This window comes from Hemicordylus capensis, chromosome 4 (assembly GCF_027244095.1).
Source record: "Hemicordylus capensis ecotype Gifberg chromosome 4, rHemCap1.1.pri, whole genome shotgun sequence".
In the NCBI taxonomy this organism is placed as follows: Eukaryota; Metazoa; Chordata; class Lepidosauria; order Squamata; family Cordylidae; genus Hemicordylus; species Hemicordylus capensis.
The window spans coordinates 254,577,162-254,591,428 of record NC_069660.1 but is presented as its reverse complement, the minus strand read 5'-3'; the positions used below and the strand labels follow the sequence as shown (position 1 = coordinate 254,591,428).

At 46.2% G+C, this 14,267-nt stretch overlaps 1 protein-coding gene across 6 annotated transcripts in view; it reads left to right on the top strand.

The window, feature by feature from the left end:
* PRKDC (protein kinase, DNA-activated, catalytic subunit) overlaps positions 1 to 14,267 on the top strand; it is a 208,749-nt gene that overhangs the window by 176,701 nt on the left and 17,781 nt on the right. For all 6 annotated transcript variants that reach the window (XM_053249047.1, XM_053249046.1, XM_053249045.1 and 3 more), the window contains 5 exons: positions 3,448 to 3,535; positions 3,753 to 3,896; positions 4,165 to 4,369; positions 5,962 to 6,029; positions 6,384 to 6,604. In XM_053249047.1, the coding sequence (XP_053105022.1) occupies positions 3,448 to 3,535; positions 3,753 to 3,896; positions 4,165 to 4,369; positions 5,962 to 6,029; positions 6,384 to 6,604 (726 nt within the window). The remainder of the gene's footprint in view (positions 1 to 3,447; positions 3,536 to 3,752; positions 3,897 to 4,164; positions 4,370 to 5,961; positions 6,030 to 6,383; positions 6,605 to 14,267) is intronic.

Genomic DNA, 14,267 nt, shown 5'->3' with positions numbered 1-14,267 from the left:
GAGAGGCAACTTAAAGCTCAGGGGCTTTTAACTAAACCCACCTCTGGATCCCTTTTCAAAAGACCTGAGGTCCCAGTTGTGCCCCCTGTGAAGGAGGTACAGAAGATCTCCACTATTACTCACCTGACAGACCCAGATTTGGAAATAATAATTATAATTATAATTTATTATTGTTTACACAGTCAGACAGGTATTATTGACTGGTTTGTTTTATCCAGACATCGAGTCCTTCCCAAGGACCTGGGATGGCTGAATTTTATTATCAATGTTGTTGCTGTTATTATTATAGATATCGTCGCAGAATATAGGCTGTTCCCAGTAATGTTGCTTTTTGTAATTGGCTGGTGGTGATTTCTGTGGCCCCTATAGTGTTGAGGTGCTCTTCTGGGTGTTTTGGAATTGCACCTAGGGCGCCAATTACTACTACTACTACTACATTCATTCATTCATTCATTCATTCATTCATTCATTCATTCATTTATATTTCTATATTTTCTTCCAAAACTGGCTCAGGGTGGTTTACACATAGAAATAATAAATAAATAAGATGGATCCCTGTCCCCAAAGGGCTCACAGTCTAAAAAGAAACATAAGATAGACACCAGCAACAGTCACTGGAGATACTGTGCTGGGGGTGGATAGGGCCAGTTACTCTCCCCCTGCTAAATAAAGAGAATCACCACATTAAAAGGTGCCTCTTTGCCAAGTTAAATTATACACCATTCTCCAGCTCCACAACCACCTGAAAGACAAAAAGAACACTCTGAAGAGGAATATGATTCCACTTCTTCCTCTGAGGAGGATTCTGTTCAAACTGAGAGTCCCTCTGATCCTTCCCTCGATGAAAATGTTGCTGCCTCACCGTTCAACAATCCTATGGAGGAAACAAAATCCTATATAATTCAGGTAAAAATTTACCATTTGAAGGGGAGGTTCTCTAAAGCACCCAAACTGATGAGACCATGGAAAAGTTGAAAAAGTCATGATGCATGGTGAGAACATTTATGTTGATCCCTCAAACAACAACTTTTTCTCAGCCTTTCAAATGCTATAACAGGCAAAAATACCGATACAAACAATCTGATAGAAGAGACTTCAGGAAGTCTTTCAAATACAGTGTCAAGAAGCCATACAACCAACGGCAGAGGCAGCCTGAAAGGGCTAAATCCCAAGACCAGTCCAAACACACCCTGATGCTTTTACCTCAGAAGTACCTCAAGTGAAATCTCGCATCAGTGTGTAGGGAGCCAATTGTGTGAGTTTTCATTCCCAAGGCAAATTGACCTTACAGCAGCAATCTCTAAACATAATTTTTCTGGAGCTACTAGCAGTGCTACATGCTCTAAAACCATTCCTACCCCTCTTTAAAAAATCAAGTGGTACAGCTTCTGCTGGACAACACAACAGCAATTGCATACATCACCTGCCAGGGAGGGACAGTCTCCCGGTCACTCTTCAATCTAGCACTACAACATAAACCATCATATGTATCTGATCACCCTGCACATCAAGGGAGTGGACAACACCTTGGCAGCTGTCCTGAACAGGAACCTGGACTTCTTCCAACAGCACAAAATGTGTGCCGTCAACTCCTGGAGACCACCACAGACCCCTGTGGTTGTCTTTGGTAGAATACAAGAGGGATTTACCATTGCCATCTCCCGTGCAGTCTTTCATCATCTTCCTATATCGCTGCTGCCTGATACACAAGCAGGGAAACATACCGGCAGGGTTTTGAACCAGCAACCTCTTGCTCCCTAGGCAAATTACTTCCCCACTGTGCCCCGCACAAGTGGGAGGTAAAGCCAGAAATTTTTCACAACATCTTCCAGAACTAATAGACCTATTTGCTATCCCATCCAGTACTAGTAGACCTTCAACTGGTCAATTCCAGAGTGGATAGACCTGTTTACAACAGAAAACAACAAAAAGTGCAAACTCTACTTCTCCAGGGAGGGCATAGGGAAGACTCCATGGGATATGCCTTTCAGATGCCATGGAAACAACATTTATACTACCTGTTTCCTCCCTTTCCCCTGCTCTCCAAAATTGTGAGCAAAATACTGCAAGAAGGGACTCTGTGAATTCTGCTCTCCCTAGTTTCCCAACCTCCTACGTCTGTCACAGGGTCAACACCAGCGCCTCCCGCAGTGCCCAGACCTCCTCTCATGTGGTCAGGCCTCATCTTCCATTGCAACAATGAAGTGCTGAACCCAACTGCCTGTAGGCCAAATTATTAGATGACTTCTCCTGAAAGAAAGAAAATAGTCAACCAAAAGAAACGATAAGTGCAAGTGGAAGACGTTCACGCACTATGCAGCTACCAAGGATTTCGATCCATACAGTGTCTCTTTCAAACAGATCTTACTATACTTGATGAGCCTAAAGCAATCAGGGCTATCTAATACGTCCATCAAGGTTCATATGGCCGCACTCTCTGCTAGACATCCAGGTTAGGTCAGGTGCAGTGTTCCCTCTAACACGGATTCCCAGATGTTATTGACTATAACTCTCATAATCCCCAGTCAAAGGCCATTGCAGCTGGGGATGCTGGGAGTTGTAGTGAACAACATCTGGGAATCCATGTTAGAGGAAACAGTAGACAAGTGCACTGTTTTCTCCCACCCCAACAATAAGAGATTCCTTAAAGGGATCAATAACTTATTTCCAAAAGTAAGAGAGTCCATTGAACACTGGAGCCTCTCCTTAGTTTCCTCCCTTTGAGCAAAGAGGAGACTTTTTAACGAGGTGATTCTCTTTAGTTAGCAGGGGGAGAATAACTTTATATTTGCTCAAACCACACAGGAATATGTGAGTCTCTGAAAAGGACCACAGGGTATTTTCTACAGTATTTAAAATATCTTCTGCCATTTGAGGTGGCTTACAAAGATTACAAAGGATTGTTGGAACGGAATAATGTGATACATTAGAAAGGGACTGTGAGCTGTTTTTTATAGGCTTGCCATACAAAACATGCTACCCGTTGTGATAGCCCATTTAAATGCAACAGCATGAAGTGTTTCTCTGTGTAGGGAGCTGTTTGTGTTTAGTTGCTTGCTATGTGTAGCTGCCAGGTTTCACTACATGTGTCCAGTCAGCCCAAAATAAGAATTTGTGGGGATTCAGAGAAAATTAACGGATCCATATAGCCAGCAGCTTGAACATAAACAGTGTGTCATGCAAAGTAGTTTCTACATGATTACTTTTTAGTGGTCTCTATGCAGTTCCTTCTTTCTATCAATTAGGCCTTAAACCCAGTTTTGAATATGTTCTAATGTATGTGACACTAAGTTTTAGCCTTTCCATTCTCTCTGATTCTGTTCAACAAAGTCTTTTTGGTAATGGATCAGTTGAGCTGTATTATCTGTTCCCAAAGCAGACAAGAATCATCTGTTGCAGTTTTTGTTTTTGCTTTCCTTCCAGTTGTGATTATCTCTTCTTTCATAGGGTGAAGAACAAATTGGACAGAGGAGGAGTGATGCAAGATTTTGTCCATGCCTTGGAGCAACTTTCCGGTCCTGCAATGCTCTTCAGGGTACAATAGTCAAATACTATGGGATGCTGTAAATTATGATACTTAGCACTTATACTGTGCTTTTTGAGTTTTCAGGGCATCCCACATAACAAAATCCCATTAATTATGAAGCTGTTTTCAGCCTAATTTTCATTAGTAGTCAGTATATTTAAACTTGTGTCCTCTATTTAAATACAGTAAGAGAACAGAATGTTTAGTATTTATTCTCAATTAACAGGATTGGACAGAGGATGTCAAAAATGAACTGACAAAAACAAAGAGAAATACAAATAAAATTCAGCAGTTGTATGATGGAATGTACCAAAACTTGGGAAATAAGGATACTCCAGGTCTTGGAATGTTCAGAAAGCGATTTATTCAGGTATGTATTGATATCCCATCTTTATATCAAAATATTTTTGATGTACAGAAAAGAATGAAAATAATGAAGTTTCTGAATTAAATGTTAAATCTTAATTTCCAACACCTTGCAAAACCTGCAAGTCAAAATGTGTAATAGAAAGTTAAGCTGGAGCAGTTTGAGAAAGATGACACCATGATCATTCAGATATACTGAGGGATTTACTGGTGTAAATATTTTGCTCATAATGAAGTTAACACTTCTCTAATAAATAAATGTTCTTCTTCAGAAATTTGGGAAGGAGTTTGACAGTCATTTTGGAAAAAATGGTTTCAAGCTGCTAGATATGAAAGCCAGTGTCTTCAGCAATATTGCAGACTCTCTCTTCTCGTCAATGAAAATATGGCAGAAAGAACCTGGGAATTTGAAGGAGTATTCACCTTGGATGAGTGAATTCAAACCAGAATTCTTGAGGCATGAACTGGAAGTTCCTGGTAAGCTATGCCTTCAATAGGGTGAACTGAAGAAAAATAGCTACTTTGATTTTTAATTTAAATCATTTCAGTTTCATTTCCTTTTTTTTTATGCCCCACTTTATTGCGCTTATAAGGGAATGAATTCTGACATATTTTCTGTCTCACACCATTACAACTACCTTCTTTATACTTTGTTCCACAGCTGTACCAGTTTCAGAAGTGTCTTCCCCCAACCCCTTCTAATCTTTTGATTTTAGAAGTTTTTGTACTAATAACTTTTCTCTTATTTTGGAGATCTGTTATTACTTTATTATTATTCTTGTTTCTCCACATGTATTAAGTGTCAAAAATATAAAGTATGGCTGAAGTTTTGATAGGAATGAATGAATGATGTTTTAAACTGTGGGTCACTGCATGGGGCATGCAAGTCTGAGGTATGCCAACTGCAGTAGCTACCAGTTTGTTTGTGGGCCCAATTCAAGCACTAGTGCTGTTCTTAAAAACCCAAAATAGTCTGGGGTCAGGATATCTGAAGACCTGCTCATCCCACATACATTGGGGTATGGTTCAGTCAACACCTTAGCCCCTACTCTGTATTCTCTCACCTCAAGGTAGGTAAACATGAAAAACAAGGCCTTTCTTGCTGCAATGCTGCAAATATGGAACTCCCTCCCAAGAGAGGTCCAGCTGACCCAATCACTGCTTACCTTTTTGTGGGCAGTGAAAACCTGACACTTTATGAATGCTCTTGAATGCTTATACTGCTCGGCTTTGATTATGACACTGCTTTTTTTAGAGAGTGTTTCTGCTGCTTTTTTGTGTTTTATATACTTGTACTGTTTAAATGTTGTATTTGGTTTTATCATTTTAATCTGTGCTTTTTAATTATTTTGTAGTCAGTTTTGGAACTAAAAGGGCAAGATATGAAATGAAATAATAAGTAAAAAATGTGATGTTCCAAAATAAAAACCTCTAAGGTTTCAGTATATCATGTTGGTGATGTGGTTGCTGTCAGGACCACAAACTAAGTAAGATCTTGTGAGAGAAGTTGTTTGTGTGAAAGGGCTTCCCATGTGGTTCCAGCAAGCTTATCCATGCTGGCAAATTCTTTTGGGGGTAGGGGGCAGGCAGGAAGTTTTGCTATCATAATTAGGATAGACAGAACCATGAGGGAAGCACCATTAAAACAGCTTCTCCCATGGTGAGAGTGCACATTTGTCGCAACACCAGCAAAGCCTTTAGTCACTGGGATTTTCTGCAAGGATTGTGTCTTGAAGAAGTTGGCTCCCACCTATTTAACCAAGAAAGTACTACCTTAAATACAGGCACTCCCTGACTTACAAACACCCAACTTACAAATGACCCATACTTACAAACAATGCTCCATAACATATTAAATTAATGAAGCTTCCAAATTACAAATGCCATCCCACACATACAAATGAGTCATACCTCATAGGAACTATATGTATTGCAAGTTATGAACATCCAACTTCCAAATGAACTTTTGGAATGCAACCTGTTTGTAAGGTTGGGGACTCCCTGTATGCACTAACTAAAATAAACTTTTTGAGAGATCACAGTTAAAAGATTACTTTTTACCTACTCAGGTCAATATGATGGTAAAGGAAAGCCATTGCCAGAATACCATGCAAACATTTCTGGATTTGATGAACGGGTATGTTTAATATGTTAATATAATACAGTATATTATTGCTTAACATTGTGGAGAATTCGTGTATGTAAGAAAATTATCCAGCATTCCCTCCCCCACTAATCGTCAATTGAATCTATTTCTGATCATCATAATATACCAACAACCTATACCTTAAAATATAATTTTGTGTTATGGTTGGTGATTGTAAGCAGATGCCACCAACATATGAAATGATGAAAAACTAGAATATTATTTTTTCTGTATTCTCGCATTATACAGTAAAATAAGAGCTTTCTTGTGAGCTTCCTATTTGGCAGTACTTGATTGTCCTTTCTAAGTCAGAACTTTTTCTTTTATTTCCCCATTCTGTCCAAGATAAAAACAATGGAATCCATCAGGAAACCAAAGCGTATAATTATCAGAGGCAGTGATGAGCGGGAGTATCCTTTTCTTGTAAAGGGAGGGGAAGATCTCCGGCAAGATCAGCGCATTGAGCAGCTCTTTGACATTATGAACACTGTCCTTTCACAAGATGCTGCCTGCAGCCAAAGAAACATGCAATTAAAAACTTACCAGGTTATACCAATGACCACCAGGTAGGTATTTGCTGCACTCTTATGTAGCCTGTGTGCTGTAATGGAAGTAGTAGAAGAAATGTCACAGATGTCTAGCATACCCATCATATAGGCAAAGGCTTAAAGCATCTTTTATAGTGTTATCAATACCAATAATTTAAAAACTCATGCTTTTAACTACATATAACCAGGAATTATCATTGTGAAGCTAGCTAAAACATTAAAGCAAATACTGGCTGCCATTCTACGCAGTGCAACGCTCATGGTTCAGAATCACCCATGGTGCTGTGGGCATCTAAAATAAAGCCTGTGGTATTGCACAGGAGCGACCTTGTACCAATTCTTCAGATTGTGCAATTGCACTTGTGTAATGATACTTCCATAATTTCCAGTGGAAATCGTGTTGCACAAGTGCAACTGCACAATTTAAGTACTAGCACAAGAGCATTCTTGTGCAATCCTAGAGACATTGCTTTAGACACCTGCAGCAGTGTGGGTGGTTCAGAATCACTTGTGTTGCAGTGCGCAGAATGTCAGCCACAGTTTCTTTACTATATTTTACTCTTAGACAAGAGATTTTTCAATACTCCATATGGGATACTTTTTAGGCACAAAATTCCTATGTATAAATGCTGGTGTTTTTTCATTTGTTCACCGCAAAGGTACTTTACCTTCTTCTGAGGTAAGAGTTGCTGTTTTTCTGCCTGACCTACCTCACAGAGTTCTTGTAAGGATTGAAGGAGGGAGACTGTCACGCTGGTCTTGTGGTAGCAAGCATGACTTGTCCGCATAGCTAAGCAGGGTCTGCCCTGGTTGCATCTGAATGGGAGACCAGAAGTGTGAGCACTGCAAGATATTCCCCTCAGGGGATGAAGCCGCTCTGGGAAGAGCAGAAGGTTTCAAGTTCCCTCCCTGGCTTCTCCAAGATAGGGCTAAGAGAGATTCCTGCCTGCAACCTTGGAGAAGCCGCTGCCAGTCTGTGAAGACAATACTGAGCTAGATAGACCAATGGTCTGACTCAGTATATGGCAGCTTCCTGTGTTCCTATGAAGGAAGGACAGTAACAAATATATAATGCAAGTTTTAAAGGTGTAAGGTGGACATCTGAAGAAAGAGCAAGCAGTTTCAATGAGAGGTGGAAACTTATCCCTGAATTGCCAATATACGCTCCCTGCTCATTCTTACAGAGTGGAGCAGGATATACCAATTGTGGGCTCTACCTCCCATTGCTCCAAGTAGGCAGGGCTGATGTCAATCAAAGTGGTTCCCAGAATGCCCTGGGAGGTAGACCCACCAAGTTCCTGTCTTAGTAAACAAGGCTTAGGAAGAGTTCCCACTCTTCCATCCAAATTCTTCTCCTCACCTCTTCAGCCTGTATTTTCCTCCAGCCCTTCCCTTCAACAATTGGGGAGGGGAAGGAGTCAAAAGGAAAAGGGTGGGGGATAGAGAGAGCCAACTATTTATCTTATTCCAAAAGCATGGATGACGAGAAGGTAGGCTCGAACAGCCTTGGGCCTGGTTCCCTCTCCAAAGAACCCTGAGACAGGAGCAGGACTCTCACTAAGGTGATGGTGATAGCTCCTCCACATCTTGTATTTACCAAGCCTCCTGGAGAGCTTTTCTCATTGGTGCAGGAAGAAGCACCTCTCTGTGGATATCCTTGGGTTATAGACACTGTACGAAATGGTTACATGCTGGATCATTTTATAGTCTCCCGATCCAAGGACTACAAACCACACAACTTGGGCAATACATTTTCTTCAGATCAATGCACTTGAACCAGTGCCCTTAATGGAAATATGCTCCAATGTCTATTACTTTATTTATTCATTTCATTTCATTTCATTTCTATACCTCCTCATACAAATGTTTTGTGGCAGTTCAAAAATAATAAAACCAGAATAAAAACATTTAAAAATTAAAACATCAAAACAGTTAAAAACAACCAATTAAACAGCAGTAACAAAACCATTAAAAAAAACTTTACAGCTGATCGAAGGCTTGATGAAATAAAAACGCTTGTAAAAGCTGCTAGAGATGGGGAAGCTCTTACAACAGGGAGTTCATTCCAGAGCCTTGGGGCATCTATAGGAAAGGCCTGATCTTGAATCACCACCAGATGAGCTGCATGCAATTGCAGGCAGATCTCTCCTGAAGATCTTATTAAGCGGTAGGGATCCTGAAGGAGAAGGTGCTCTCTTAAATACCCTGGGCCCAAGTTATTTAAGGTTTTATAGGTAATCAGCAGCACTTTATATTTTGCCTGGAAAATGTGAGCAGCCAGTTTAATTCTTTTAAGATAGGAGTGATGTGGTCTCTTTGGGTTGCCCCAGAGCCCAACCTGGGTGCTGCATTTTGTACCAACTGCAGTTTCCAGACTACATGCAAAGGCAGCCCTATGCAGAGTGCATTGCTATAGTCAAGTCTGGAGGTTACCAGCAAATGTACCACTGTTTTCAGCTCCTCCAAAAATGGCCATAGCTGATATATCAGCCTGTTGATAAAAAGCAGCCTTGGCCACTGCCTCAACCTGAGAAACCAGAGAGAGGCCTGAGTCGAGAAGTATTCCCAGAATACATGCCTGTTCCTTCTGAAGGAGTGTGACCTCTTCCAGAACAGACAGCTCTAACCCATCTCCTGTTACGACTCCCCACAATGAGTACCTCCGGCTTGCTTGGATTCAGCTTCAACTTGTTCTTCCTCCTACAGCCCATTGCCGCAGGCAGGCATTTAGGGAAGTTACGCTGTTCCCTGATGAAGAGGACATGGAGAAAGTGGGTGCGATCATCATACTGGTAACACCCAGCACCAAATTTCCTGATGATCTCCCCCAGGAGTTTCATGTATATATTAAAAAGCATAGGAGACAGTATAGAGTTCTGGGTGATGCCATACAAAATCTCCCATTTAGAGGAGGTGTAGACTCCAGCAACACCATCTGGAATCTCCCCGAGAGAAAGGAGCGGAACCACTGCAAAACACTGCCTCCCAACCACTGCAGATGATCCAGAAGGATACCATGGTCAATGGTATTGAAAGCTGCCAAGCGGAGTTGCACTCTCTCCTGTCAATTTCCGATTGGAGATCATCCATCAGGCAAACCAAGGGAGTCTCAACCCCATAGCCCACACGAAAGCCGATTTGAAATGGGTCCAGATAATCTATTTCCTCCAAGACTGCCTAGAGCTGAGAGACACTCAATCACCTTGCCCAACCATGGAAGGTTAGACTGGCCTATAATTGCCTAGCTGTGAGCAGTCTAATATAGGCTTCATCAAAAGTGGTCTTATAATTGCCTCCTTAAGACAAGGAGGCACCCTTCCCTCCCTGAGAGACGCATTTATGTTGTTAACAAGGCCATCTCTAATAGAATCCCCACCAGATGATATAAAACAAATTGGCCAAGGGTCGAGAGAACAGGTAATAAGCTGTACCACTCCAAGCAATTTTTCCACATTCTCAGGAGTCACAAACTGAAACTGATCCAATCTAACTAGGCAAGAGGAGTTTCTGGATACCTCCTCAGCAGACTCTGCCATCATACATGTATCCAGGTGAACCCGAATGCAAGAGACTTTATCTTAGAGAAACTCATTAAAAGCATCACAGCAGGACACTGAAGGACACTGAATTCAAGTTGGAATTCATCGAAGAAGGCACCTGAATTAGTCCCTTCACAACCTTAGATAACTCTGCTGGACGTGAACTTGCAGATGCAATACTAGCAACAAAGAAGTGTTTGCACCCAGACCCAAGGAGACACGGACACATAGTGCATTTGGCCACTTTATTAGGGGTAACAATTTCCATAGTGCCCGCAGGGCACAGCAGCTGGGATTGGTGTTCAACAAACAACAGTGCGGTCCCTAATGGGTCGGCCCACCACGTGGCCGCCCCGACCTAAAGCCCATGGCGCAGACACCTTGGCTCCAGGCGGCCCGCCTTCAGGAAGGGGGCGCCCTTCGTCACCGACCTAAGGTCAGGTCTCTACAATTAACACCACCCGTCCAACGCTGTCAAGCCATACAGTAGGATGTCGCTTGCAGAGAGGTAGGAGGAAAGCATCATCCCTGATCTGTCAAGCCTCAAGGGATCCGCCCCTCCTCCTTACAGCTAAAAGCTTACCTAAGGTGCCGCACCGCTTTTGCAGTTCACCGCCGCACTGTGCCCGCCACGGCAGGCGTCAGCCTAGCTTGACGCCCCGCCCGCCCCACAAGCCTACCAGCACAGTAGCCAATCCCAGCTGCAGGTCATCCAGAAAAAACCTCATGCCCGAGGGGGACAGGTGTACCCCGTCACCCCTGTACAAAAGGGGGAGTGAAAACTTGATGTCGTGCGGAATGCAACCGCCCCCTTCAGAGGCAAGGGAGCGTGAAATAGCCGTGTTTACCCCTCGCCTGGCCTTATCCACCTTGTTTTGTTTACCCGCACCCCTCCAAACTCTCCGCTGGGTGATGTCAGACCAAATGACCACCAGCCCAGGGCACCAAGAGAAGACGACCGCCAGGTCTTGGACAATCTGCCTTGAAAGTGAAATGCCTGACTGGCTCTCTAAGTCGTTGCCCCCAAAATGCAGCAGCAGGATATCCGGTGCAGGGTTCCCCTCGAGGAATTTGCGCAGCATCGGCAGGAACTGGGCCCTCCGCATGCCCCGCCGACCAAGCCAATCCACCGTGGCCCAACGCCCCAGACCGAGCTGCGTTCCAGGGTCGGCGCCCTGCGCCCACTTATGTGCCCAGAAAACGAAAGAGTGGCCCAGTATGAGGACTCTGGCACGCTCCCTGGCCGACTGCGGCCCTGTCGACTGCGGCCCTGTGCGAAAGAAGAAACATAGTGAGTGAAACGTAGCAAAGGCTAGCGATGGCAATGAGGAGGCAAGCTCAGTGGGAACGGGAATTGGGTTGGGAGGGGGGCGCCCCTGCTCTCGCCTACCGCACATATCTGCGGTAGGCCACTGACCGCCACCTGCCCAGCCGCCGAATTTCCGGGCCTGAGTAGCCCATGTGTGCAGCGATGGAGGCTGCCCCGATGCGGTAGGAATGGGAGGCTAAGTTCTGCGTGGGCACACCAGCTGCCACAAAAGCCCTCCTCATCACCGCCCAGAATTGGAATTGGGTCAAGTGGCACCCGTCGTCGTGGACAAAGAGGCACCCCATGGCCGCTCCCCTGGCCGCCATGTAGGCCGCCAGTGCTCGTACAGGGCACAAGCCCAGATCGTCTGCCGCATGCAGGGTTACCCTCTGGCCCCTGCCCCTCTGATCAGTTTTCAAGAAATGAAGGTGGAGCACCACGTGGGAAGCACCCATGCTAAGGTCGCTAAATTGAAGCACCCTGCCCGTCGGGCCGTGATTGCCCCTGGGGAACATCTCGCCCACCCTAAAGGCTCCGAAGAAGGCAACCAGTGCTGCCACCCGGAACAGGGCCTCCTCGTAGGGGGATGCACAAACCCCATCCAGCTGCCGCAGGGCCTGCTGCAACGCCTCAGGAGTGACTGGTCTGCATCGGTCCGGCTGCGCAGGCATCTCCCTCGCCCAGCCTTCCAGCATGTGCCTCACCCTGAAGTCCCCCGAATGGTCGGGGAGCCCCCTAGCCTTTGAAAAGAAGGCAAGCGTGGTCAGGTGGCCGGCCAAGGTGTTCACCGCCAGCCCCCTGGCCCGAAGGTGCACCAGATACTGCATAAGATGCTCCGGTGGTGCTGGCCAGACATGCTCAAGTCCTACCTGCGATCTAAACTGCAGAAAGGCCCTAACCCTTTTGTCGTAGGCTAAACGTGTCCTGGGCGCTATGGAAGCCTGGATGGCCCTAAACGCCTCTACACTCCAAGGCTCCACAACCATTCGGGCACCTGCTCGGGCTGCTTGGCGGTTCCGGGGGCCAGCTTCCGGAAGCGCTGCATCTGGAAGCGAGACAGGGCGTCTGCCACTTCATTCTGCACTCCGGGAACATGCTGGGCAGTGAAGAGTGTGTTATGGCGCAAACAGGTCAGAACCAGGGCGCGGACCAGCCCCATAACCCGCTGCGACTTAGAGGTTTGGTTGTTGATGATCTGGACCACGGCCAGGTTGTCACACCAGAACCGCACCACCGAGTCCTTGAAGGACTCCGCCCAAATGTGCGCCGCTACCACAATGGGGAAGAGCTCCAGGAACGTGAGGTCCCTTGTGATTCCCTGTTCGGACCACTCGCTCGGCCAGCGCTCTGCGCACCAGCGCCCCCAAAGGTACAGGCCGAGGCCGCCCGCGGTGTCAGACTGCACCTGGAAGTCCGCTTTGAGAAGCTGGGAGGACCGCCAGAATGACACCCCATTGAAGGAATCCAGAAAAGTAGGCCAGAGCCTCATATCGTTCCTCATGGCGGCTGTCACCCTAATGAGAAAGTGGGGCCGAGTGCACCCTACCGTGGCGTCGCACAGGCGCCTTAGGAAGGGGCGACCGGGGGCCACCACCCTGCAGGCAAAGTTAAGGTGGCCCACTAGCGACTGCAACTGGCGTTATGTAACCTTCCTGGCCCCACTGCATTCCCTGAGCAGCTCCCTCAAGGTACGGAGTTTGTCCTCAGGGAGGCTTGAGAGCTGACCTACTGTGTCCAGCTCAATCCCCAAAAATGTGAGCTTCGTGGTCGGCCCTTCTGTCTTGTCCCTCGCCAGGGGCACCCCCAAATCACTACAGAGAGCTCTAAATGTGTGCAGTAGGTGCAAGCATTGGCTGGATCCCACCCTTCCTCCGAAAATAAAGTCGTCCAGCTAATGAGCGGAAGAGCTGAGCCGCGCCACCCGGCGCAATGCCCACTCCAGCATAGTGCTGAAGGTTTCAAAGGCCGCACAGGAGACCAAGCATCCCATGGGGAGAGCTCTATCGATGTAGTACCCCCCCGTTAAATGCAAAGCCCAAAAGATCAAAGTCATCAGGGTGCACGGGCAGCAGGCAGAAGGCGGACTTGATATCATACTTCACCATTAGGGCCCGTGGCCCGCAACCCCTGATCATGGCAACTGCCTCATCGAAGGATGTGTACCGAACCGAGCAAAGCTCGGCCAGTATGCCATCGTTGACCGAGGTACCTCTTGGGTAGGACAGGTGGTGGATAAGCCTGTACTCACCTGGCGCCTTCTTCGGGACCAAGCCTAACGGGGATACCCGTAGGGTTGGCAGCGGAAGCATGGCGAAGGGGCCCAGCACCCTCCCCAGCGTCACCTCCTTAGCAATCTTCTTTGCCACTATGTGTTCCATTTCCTCCACAGACTTTAAGTTGCGGGCAAAGCTATGGGCCCATCTGGATGGGCATGGTATTCTAAAGCTCTCCACAAAACCGTCTTCTATGTAGCGTGCGCGCTCCCTATCGGCGTAATCGCGCAGCAGCCTCCGGAGCACCGGGATTTTAATTGGGCTGGGGCCCTTTTCCTGCACCAGCTCCGTGGCCGGCTGCAGGGCCCTTTTCCCCTCCAGAGCTTTGGTAGCCCCCCCTGCCCCTGAGGGCTTTGGTCCTTTGACAGTAGAGGCCAGCGTGTCGCCCGCCGCATAAACCACAGTCGTGTTGGTACTTGCACGAAGAGCGTGCACACTTCCCATTCTTATTAAATTCCCAGCATACCAGGGGACTTTGAACCCCCTGAGCGCCCGCAGCCAAGGCTGCTGACGCTGCCGGAGTCTTGGAAATGAGGTGACCGCTGTCTGAGCGCTCGCCA